At 46.0% G+C, this 9942-nt stretch overlaps 1 protein-coding gene across 1 annotated transcript; it reads left to right on the forward strand.

The window, feature by feature from the left end:
- The first annotated feature begins 171 nt into the window (after positions 1-171).
- Selenok (selenoprotein K) lies at positions 172-6614 on the forward strand. Its single transcript, XM_052189968.1, has 4 exons — positions 172-293; positions 1920-2010; positions 4893-4979; positions 6524-6614. The coding sequence occupies exons 1-4, from the start codon at positions 275-277 to the stop codon at positions 6612-6614; spliced, it is 288 nt and encodes a 95-aa protein (XP_052045928.1). The 5' UTR covers positions 172-274.
- Positions 6615-9942: the final 3328 nt, after the last annotated feature.

Below are 9942 nucleotides of genomic sequence, written 5' to 3' on the forward strand. Positions count from 1 at the left end.
AAAAAAAAAAAGCCCCTTCAAACACTGTCACTCTTAAACGTCATTTCCGGTCTCCTGCCGCACACAGCCTCCACGCCAGCGGAAGTTACTTGCGTGACTGGGCGGGACATGCAGTCCCGAGCTGTCTCCCAGCAGCCAATGGGCTCTGCCCACCTCCAGCCTGTCTTCGGTCTATTAGTGGCCTGTGACGTCAAGGGCGGGGCGGGAGGCTTGGTACGGCAACATCTGCGGGTCCCTCTTCTCTGTCGCTAGGAAGCAGGCAACCGGAGGGAAGATGGTTTACATCTCGAATGGTGAGTGAGCGCCTTACCCTAGGCCGAGTGACCGCCTTACCCTGGGCCGCTTCTGTCCTCTCCTCGCTCGCCGGGTCCGGAGTTTAGGGCGGCTTCCCCCACACCAGTGGCCGGAAGGAGTGGGAAGCGGAGGCGCTGGGACCCGAGGCGCATCCCAGAAGGTCCCTGGATGCCGCTGGGTGGCCCGGGTGGTAAACGCCTGCCCCTGAAGCCTCCTGGTCCAGCGAATTTCCGATGGTGGATTTGCGATAGTGGGATCCCGGGCGCGGGTATCCTTCCCCGGCAATGACAGAGATGCTAACCCGGTGTACAAAATGCTTTTGTTTGGGCCACAATGACAGCGTTCTTTGCCTAGCATCTCTTTCATCTTTGTAACTGCTCTATTCGGATGGTGTTTTTCTCTCCCTGTCTTTCGGATGCAGACTGAGACGAAGATAGATTGACTAGCTCACTCAGGATCACAAAGGCAGTATTAGCTTAGGTTAAATTAAACTTAGGTAGGCTCCGGTATCACCTACTATGCTGCCTCTATAATGTGTACAATAATGATGGTGATGATGCAGAACTAGCAAGAATATGAAAAAAATGGAGGTAGAGCCTCACTTTTTAGTTTTGTCTGCCCAGTGGCTCACTGTGTACATTAAGCTGGCCACTAACGCCCAGAGATCCCCCTGCCTCTAACTTAAGCGTACTGGGATTAAATTAAAGGCAAGCACCACCACGCCAGACAATACAAAGGCTGTGAAAGATTTTTCTCCCCTAAGAGTGTCGGCAGTGGTGGCGCATGCCTTTAATCCCAGCACTTAAAAGGCAGAGGCAGGCGGATCTCTGAGTTCAAAGCCAGCCTAGTCTACGGAGTGAGTTCCAGGACATCCAGAGAAACCCTGGTCCAAAGCCCAAGGTTTTACCCAATTTGAAAGAACTTGGGAAGCAAGTCTCCAATTACTGAAAAAGAAATACAGCATGAGGTCATATCAGTGCCAGAAGCATCTGCCCACTCGTGTGACTTAGGTGAAAATCCTTGGTGTATTTCTACAAGTCTGTCTCGGGTCCCTGGAAATAGTTGTGGTTGTATTTGATTCATCACAGTATCTCCAGAGAGTAAGGCAATTAGGAGAAGTCTTTTGACTGAGTGCACTTTGAATTTCTTGGCTTTTCAGAATTTCACCTCCTGATTACAAAGCTTTGGGATAGGTGGTGTGATAGGCCTTAAAGGAAGCAGCAGCATTTCATCTTAAGTTTTGAGGGTTTGCAGATTTTATTATTTGTGATTTAGGTCACTAGCTCATACAACTATGCACTCAGAAATGATAAATGTTCTGCCGCGCTGTATCTATCTTGCCACTAAAATGTTTTGTGTGCATTTTACTAGGAAAAAGATGGAAAGAGATGCCTAGAATGAGTTCACCTACGAGAATTACATACTGAAAGTAGGCATTTAATAAAGGAATGAGCTCTAGATCCCAGAGTTTGACTTCACTCACAGTGGACTTCTAATGTTGACTGGTTTCAAATAGTGAATAAGTCAAAACCTGAGCTTACCGGTTGTCGCTTCGCTGATGAAAAGCAGTGCCAGGTTGTGGACTTGTGGCACTTACTCGATTTTTTTTTTTTTTAATTCTATAGGTCAAGTGTTGGACAGCCGGAATCAGTCCCCGTGGAGACTGTCTTTCATAACAGATTTCTTCTGGGGAATAGCAGAATTCGTAGTTTTTTTGTAAGTATAAAAGCATTTCGTTAATTGCATTTCTACTTAAGCTGATGGGACCACGTGATACTGTGTTGGTTATCTTTGAGAATTTCAGACATGTGTACTACGTAGTTTGATCATACTCATCCCCCCCTACCCCTCCCGCTGTCCCCATACCCCTCCTAACTGCATATCCTGGCTTCTCATTTTTATGGCCCACTAAAGTGGAATTACTGATGGCCTTATGGGCGTGGGATTGTCCCGCAGAGCCTTGTCTCCCTACCAGGGACCACGCCCCTGAAGAAAACTGGCGCTCCCTCCCAGCAGCAAGCTCTTAGTTAGGAGTGGGGCTTGTGTGGCCCCTCTACATTCAGGCTCTGTGGTTTACTGGCTTGATCGTGTCCAGGCACCCCTAGCTTGGAAGAATTCATGAGTGCTGCCTGTCCAGGAGACGGGTTTGTCCCAGTTCTCCCTGGCTCCTGGCTCCTCCAGTCTTTTCCCTGCCTTTTCCTTGCTGTTCCTGAGCTTTGGGGAGGGAGTGTGTGTGTGTGTGTGTGTGTGTGTGTGTGTCCGCTGATGGCTGAGCATTCAGTAGACCCTTACCCTACACTTTGACCAGCTGTGAGTCTCTGTATCAACCATGGTCCGCCCGCCACGCATAGAGGCTGAAGCACCTTCCAGATGCAATTATTTAAATAGCTTTACAAGGGTAAATTAAGTATTTTTTTATGATTATAAATATGGTGTTGAATTAGTGAGCTTGGCTGTGCCTGAACTTTTATGGTAGCCATGTCGGCTTCTAGCCAACCCATCCATTCTTGTGTCAAAATACTTTGTGGGCTTTGGCTTTTGAGACCAAGTGTTGCTATATAGCCTTATATAGCTGGTTTAGTGTTACAGAGAGTCGAAGCTGGCCTAGAATTCATTGTAATCACCCTGCCTTAGCCTCCTAAGTGTTGAAATTATAAGAATGTGCCACCATTACTGGTTCTGAACTGTTAATGAAGGGTTAGAAGTCAATAACAGAAAAAAAAAAAGTAAGACTTCTCAGCCATTTCAAGCAGTTCTTTATTAAGTGAGAGGTGATGGTGTTTGGTCTTTATATGCTGTGTCACCTAAATTAGCAGGCAGTTACTAGCAGGTATTGCTTACCCTGAATTGAGTAAATATTTGACTTGTCTTGTGTTTTGTCTCGTGTTTGGAAAGTCATTAGTAGATATGGAAGGATACTCCCTCCTTTCATTGAGAGTTGGGCTGACTAGTTTTATGTCAACTTGACACAAGTTAGCGTTACTAAAAAATAGGGAACCTCAATTGAGAAAATGCCTCCCTAAGATCAGGTTAGAAGCTGGCCTGTGTTGTGGATAGCCCTGGGCTTGTATTTTGATGCTAATTCCATTCCTGGGAGGGGCCATAGACTCCTCCTAGGAGGAGTTGCCTTGTGAACCTTCTCCCCACCTTAACTTTTCAAATAATGGCTTGAGCCAAGATCTGGCTAGAGGAAGGAGGAGGGGCTGAGGATTTGGGGGAGGAGAAAAAGATTGACAAGGGAAGGGGGAGGAGCTACAGGGGATGGAAGGAGTGGCTGGAGAGACTCTCATGACCTGGAGGAACCACAAGTTATATAGGATAATATAGATGGGAATAGTGTAGTGGGAGATCTGCCCAATCTAGACTTATAGCTTGTATTGTTACTGATTGAGTTGAGATTTCGTTTACTGGGTAATTGGGTTGGAAAAATATAGCAACAGGCTTGTAGGATATTTTCTTAGTGATTGATGGGGAGGGCCCAGTCCATTGTGTATGGGGACACCCCTGGGTTCTATAAGAAAGCAAGCTGAGCAAGCCGTGGGGAGAAAGCCAGTAAGCGTTACCCCTCCATCGGCCTCAGCTCCTGCCTCCAGGGTCCCTCCCTATTTGAGTTCTTGTCCTGACTTCCTTCAGTGATGGACTGTGATTGTGGAACTGTAAGTCAAATAAACAGTTTCCTCACCAGCTTGCTTTGGGCCCTGGTGTTTCATCGCAGCAATCGTAACCCTAAGATAAGTTTATTGGTAATATCAGTTTTCATATTCAGTATAATTTAGTATATTCAGTGTATCATCAGTCTTCATATTACAAGGGATGTGAGATGAGTGTCACTGTGGAAAGTGGACACTAGAGGAAGTTACCCAAGGAGGGACAAGGCCCTGCCTGACTTCAAAGTTACCAGTGCAAAATTTAGTTACTTTTACAGATTTTACCTAATCCATATTGTTTCCTGTCTGGCCTTAGTTACCCTTCTATCTTGGAAGTTAGAAGAGTGGGCTAAGGAGGGTGGTGTGCACTGTCAATCCCAGCGCTCAGAACTCAGGCAGGCAGATTCAAGGCCAGCAGGGGCATCACACACAGTAAAACCTTGTCTTTGGGGGAAAATAAAGAAAATTGCATTTTCTGACATTCCGGGAAGCTCTGTGCCTCTGGATATAATACCCTCGTCTATTCCCTCCGCAAGGTGATGTCATGTAGGCTATAGGCAGAGGAACTGCAGGCATGGTGAATGTAAGACACTGTTAAAAACAGAATAAGTCAGTGGGGGTTGGAGGTGATGACTGTATGATACTGTAAAAATGGGTTATGTTGAAACCTCAGAGGGAGAATGAAACTGACAGGGACTCTGGTTTCATCCTGTCTTACAGGAGTCACTAGCGGAAGAGAAGTACAGGGCCAGGTGGCTTTGGTATAGAGCGCGTCACGCCCTGATTTAGACACATGCATATGCTAAATTTGTCCAGCTGGCATCAGGAAGTGCAGGCTTAAGCTAATGCGTTGGGCTAGTCACCCTCCTGTGGAGATAATGAGAGCCATGGAAGATGCTTGGTGATGGTGGCAGAAGTGAGACCTCTGTTGTTTTCTGCCTCTTGTTTCAGTTTCAAAACTCTGCTTCAGCAAGATGTGAAGAAAAGAAGAGGCTACGGGAGCTCCTCTGATTCCAGATACGATGATGGAAGAGGAGGGTATGGAGAGCCTTTCCTACTGATGTGTCTGTCTCCTTTGTGTCTTCATCTTGTTGTTTTAGATAGAGTTAGACCTGTAGAAATGAAAAATCTCATTTCACAAAATTAACAAGTTGCTATAAATTAAAAGTCAAGTTGCTTCTTCTGATAAACAGTCAAACTAGCAGAACTATACAATTTTTACATTTTAATTTTAATATGTACCATGGGAAAGCTAAATTAAAGGCTGAAAACTAACGGGCAGCATTCAAATCTAGAGACTTCACAGCGCAGTGTGGACTTGGCTGCCAGCGACCAGCTCAGATGAGAAGCGGCACTGCGCTGAGCTCAGGTTTACTTAAGTGGAGGAGGAGCTGCAGTTCCCACGCTGTGTGTCCGATCTTGAGTGTTTGAATTTTTGATTCCTCACTTAGAGTTTACTTCTCTGCTGTTGTGATGCAGCTCTGATCACAAGCTACTTGGGCAGGGAAAGTTTTGTTACAGTCCATCACCCAGGGGAGTCAAAGCAGGTACTGAAGCAGAGACCGTGGAGAGCAGATGGCTTTGACCTGCTTGCCTGGCTTGCTCGGCTCCTTTCAGTCTGCAGTCTGGCCTCACTTGGTCAGGAATGGTGCCATCCACAGTGGGCTGTTAGCAACCAGCGGCCAAAGTGCACCTCACGCGTGCCCTGTAGGCTCTGACGATGGAGGCAGCTTCTCAGTGGAGGTTCCATCTCACCAACTGTTAGGCCTCAAACCTGAGACAGATGCTGACTGAGGTGCTCATTAGAGTGTCAAAGCAGATGCTGGCCACCAGGTTCTCCCTGCAGCCTTCAGTCCCATACCTGTTACAGGGTGTGCTGGCAAACCTCCCATAACCTGAATATTATATAATCAGCCACTTGGGTTACTTGGCCCCTTTGCTCTGCCCTTTACCCTCTTGGTCCAGGCCACCCCTCTTGGTCCAGGCCACCCCTCTTGGTCCAGGCCGCCCCTCTTGGTCCAGGCCGCCCCTCTTGGTCCAGGCTGCCCCTCTTGATCAGTGGCTTCTCTCTCCACTCAGCTCGCCTCTCTAGGCTCTCCTGTGTGCTTAACCTCCTCCATGTGCTTCCTTTTTTTTTTCCCACTTGCTAACCTGTGTGGTAGTTGCTATTTTAAGACTCTTAGGGCATGTGCCTTGGTTTGTTTGTTGAGATAGGGTTTGCTTTGTAGTGCTATAGGCCTGGTCCTGGCTACAAATCCTAGGCTGACCTTAAACCTCTGTAATCTTTTTCCTTGGCCTCCTAAGGGCTGAGATAACCGTTGTGGGCTCCCATGCTCATTTTCCTGTGTTTATTGAAAAGGGGGAGTTGAGTGCTTAATAAAAGGAACCAATTGGCCAGGGATGGTGGTGCACCTTTAAAACCAGCTCTTAGGATGCAGAGGCAGACAGAGGTCAGTTCAAGGTCTGGTCTATATAGAAAATTCAGGCTGCGTAAGACTACATAGTAAGACACTCTCAATAAAGAGAGAACCGACGGAAGCTGGGTTTACTAAACAGTCAGTGCTCACCTCCTCTTCTGTTAGGCCGCCAGGAAACCCGCCGCGACGAATGGGTCGGATCAATCACCTTCGTGGCCCCAGCCCTCCTCCAATGGCTGGCGGATGAGGAAGGTAAGTTAAAATCTGAAAGGATTTTGCCTCCTTAGGAACATTTTGTCTAGAAAAACAGAAGTCATAGTTTTGGTGAGGGACTTTTCGAGACGATTTTTCTTTTTATCCCTGAACCAGGATGGCCTTGAACTTTGCCTGTTCATGCCTCCTGTGTACTGGGATTAAAAGTGTCCTCCACCACTGCCGACTGGCTCTTTTTGTTTGTTTGTTTTTATGTGTGTGAATGTTTTGTTAACATGGACTAAAGTGTACTGTGTATGTTGGGGGGGGGGGTAGGGGATAGGGAGGGAAGAGACCAGAAGAGGGTGCTGGGTCTCCTGCAGGTGGCATTTTAAGATGTTACCTTTACATATGTATATATATATGTGTGTGTGTGTGTGTGTGTATCTATCTGCTTGTAGGTATGGGTGGCAATGAAGGCCAGAAAACCAAATCCTTTACATATGTATATATATATGTGTGTGTGTGTATCTATCTGCTTGTAGGTATGGGTGGCAATGAAGGCCAGAAAACCAAATCCTACTGGAACTGTAGTTGCGCACAGCTGTGAGCTGCCATAGATGGGTGCTTAGAATAATTCAGCTCTTGTCCTCTGCAAGAGTAGGAAGTGCTCTTAACTGCTGAGCCGGCTCTTTAGAAGTTGTATATTTTATTATTTAGAAAAATATATCTTAATTCTTGGAGGTTTATTGACTTTATTATTAAAATATCAGTTGAAGAAAGATTTGTTTTACTTCCTTGGACCTCCTGGGCTTAATGACCAGCTCTCTTCACTGTTTCTACCCCTCAGGAATTTCATGCTGATGTATGTACACGTACGTGTGTGTGTGTGTGTGTGTGTGTGTGTGTGTGTGTGTGTGTGTGTGTGTGTGTGTGAGAGAGAGAGAGAGAGAGAGAGAGAGAGAGAGAGGATTTAATAAGTAGGAGCTAATTGTGTTAACCTCTTTTAGGTAAATGTCTGCTCTGAGAAGCAGACAACTAGACATACACCAGTAGAAGGAAGCCATCAGGAGGTGAGGAGCGAGCGGCTCAGGCGGGAGAAGATGGTGTGTGTCCAAACAAGGACTGCTCTGTGTCCTCACAGATGAATGAGGTCATGCTGGGAATTCCCTCTGCAGGATCTGGCCTGACTGATACACAGTTCTATAAATGTACATGTTTGTCTCCTTATCTTTTTTTGTATAGTTTACTAAAGTATTAATATAGTTTTAAGAAGTAAATATTTTTAGGTTGCAAAACTTGATTCTTCATCTTTATATGATCTTATTGAAAATCTTTGATCTAAAAGAAATAAAGGCCCTGTATTTGGTCCTGGTTTTTTGTTTGGTTGGTTTTGGTTTTGTCTGGCTTTTCCGAGCCTCCGCCCCCCTCCCCAGTGTTTATAGTCCTGTTAACGTTGCCTCTTCTCAGCTTTTGAAATTCTGCTCACTGTTACTTTGCTCTCAATTATAAATAAACCACAACATAATTATTTCAGTAGTATCCGTAAATTTGCTTTTGAATTTTTAATCTTTAATATACTTATTTTGTAAATGCATCTTGTCTGATTTACTACCAGATAACATCATCAGGATATTTTATAAGGCCACAGTCATCAAAAATGAGCTTGAAATGACTGACTCTATGCTCACAGTCTTGAAAACCATGGGCTGTCTTGACAAACAGGAATCCAATTCTGGTGCTTCCTCATTCCGCCTTGCTCTCATTCTGTCTTCCTCTCCCTCCCGCTTGCTCTCATTCTGCCTTCCTCTCCTTCCCGCTTGCTCTCATTCTGTCTTCCTCTCCCTCCCGCTTGCTCTCATTCCGCCTTCCTCTCCTTCCTGCTTGCTCTCATTCTGCCTTCCTCTCCTTCCTGCTTGCTCTCATTCTGCCTTCCTCTCCTTCCCGCTTGCTCTCATTCTGCCTCGGTGCATCTTTCATGTCCATCCTCCCTGCGACTCTTTCCACCCATTTTTGAGATTTGTAGTTGGCTACTTTATTGCTGTGACAAAGGCTATGACCAAAGGGAATTGGGGAGGAAAGGGGTTTTGGTTTTGCCACCTTATCGCTCACAGTCTATCATGGAGGGGAGTAAGGACAGAGACCATGGAGATCACTGCTTACTGGCTTATTCTCAGTGCTCGCTCAACCTGTTAGAATGTGCAAACCAGAACCCTCTTCAGGGTGGCCTGACCCACAGTGGTCCTCACACAACAGTCCATCAAGAAGATGCCCTGCAGATTTCTCTATAGGCTGTATGATGCAGGCATTGTCTCAGTGGAGGGTCCGCTTCCCAGGTGATTCTACGTTAAGTTGCCAAAACCTAATGAGAGCAAACTGTAGCCCAGGCTGGCCTTGGACAGGAGCTTGAGCTTTCTTCCTACCTATGCCTCCAGGGTGCTGAGCTTACATATGCAGCAGCTTGCATGCTTACCCTAGCCTGTGAACGGCGACTACATAAAATAGGCGCTGGAATATTACAAAGATGAGTAACAGTATATGCCAATGTCCAAGGATTGAAACCAAAATGTTTAGGTGAAAGTTATTTATATCTCCTTATATATAAGAAACAGGGATGCAGTCTCACAGGCTACTGGTGTTCAAAGGGAAAGAAAAATGATTGTAAGTTTTAGAGTAAGAACAGTTCTTGACTACTCAGTTATATTCAACCTCTTTGATGTTTCTGGTTGACTCTTAAATTATACAAATAAACCAACATGAGGGCTCAGAGCACCATAGCTCCCTAAGCTGTGTGGCTCCTAGTGGCAGAACCATTGTCACGTTTCACCTATTGTAGTAAGAACATGGCCTTCTTGGTGGCTTAGTATAAGCAGTAGCTTCTCTGTGCTTGGGATCTAAGAGCCTCTTCTGACTGCCAAGATTGCTGCTGTACTGACTTCCTCTCTCAGGACTTATCCCACAGTCCCTGCATGCAATCATATTTAGCAGCTCTGTTCAGCACTTGAGTACTGGAGCCTAAAACACAGGACCTATCCTCTGGTATAGCCTGTATTTGAAACTTGTCTTTATCCAGTAGCTTATAATTCTGAGTCATGCTTTGTCACTTACGAAAAGAAATCCGGAAGGGTAGACCAAAGCCTGGCAGTGATGGGGGGCACGTCTTTAATCAGCACTCAGGAGGCAGAACCAGGTGGATCTCTTGAGTTTGAGGCCATCCTGGTCTACAAAGTGAGTTTCAGGAGAGCCAGGGCTGTTACATAGAGAAACCCTGTCTCAAAAGGCAAAGATGGACCATGCCACATTGGACTTTTGGTTGGCTTTCTGCGACAGTCTCATGAAGTCCAAGCTGACCTTCAACTCGAGATGCTCTTGCCCTTCTCCATTACCTGGGA

The sequence above is a fragment of the Apodemus sylvaticus genome, chromosome 8 (assembly GCF_947179515.1).
Source record: "Apodemus sylvaticus chromosome 8, mApoSyl1.1, whole genome shotgun sequence".
Lineage (NCBI taxonomy): Eukaryota > Metazoa > Chordata > Mammalia > Rodentia > Muridae > Apodemus > Apodemus sylvaticus.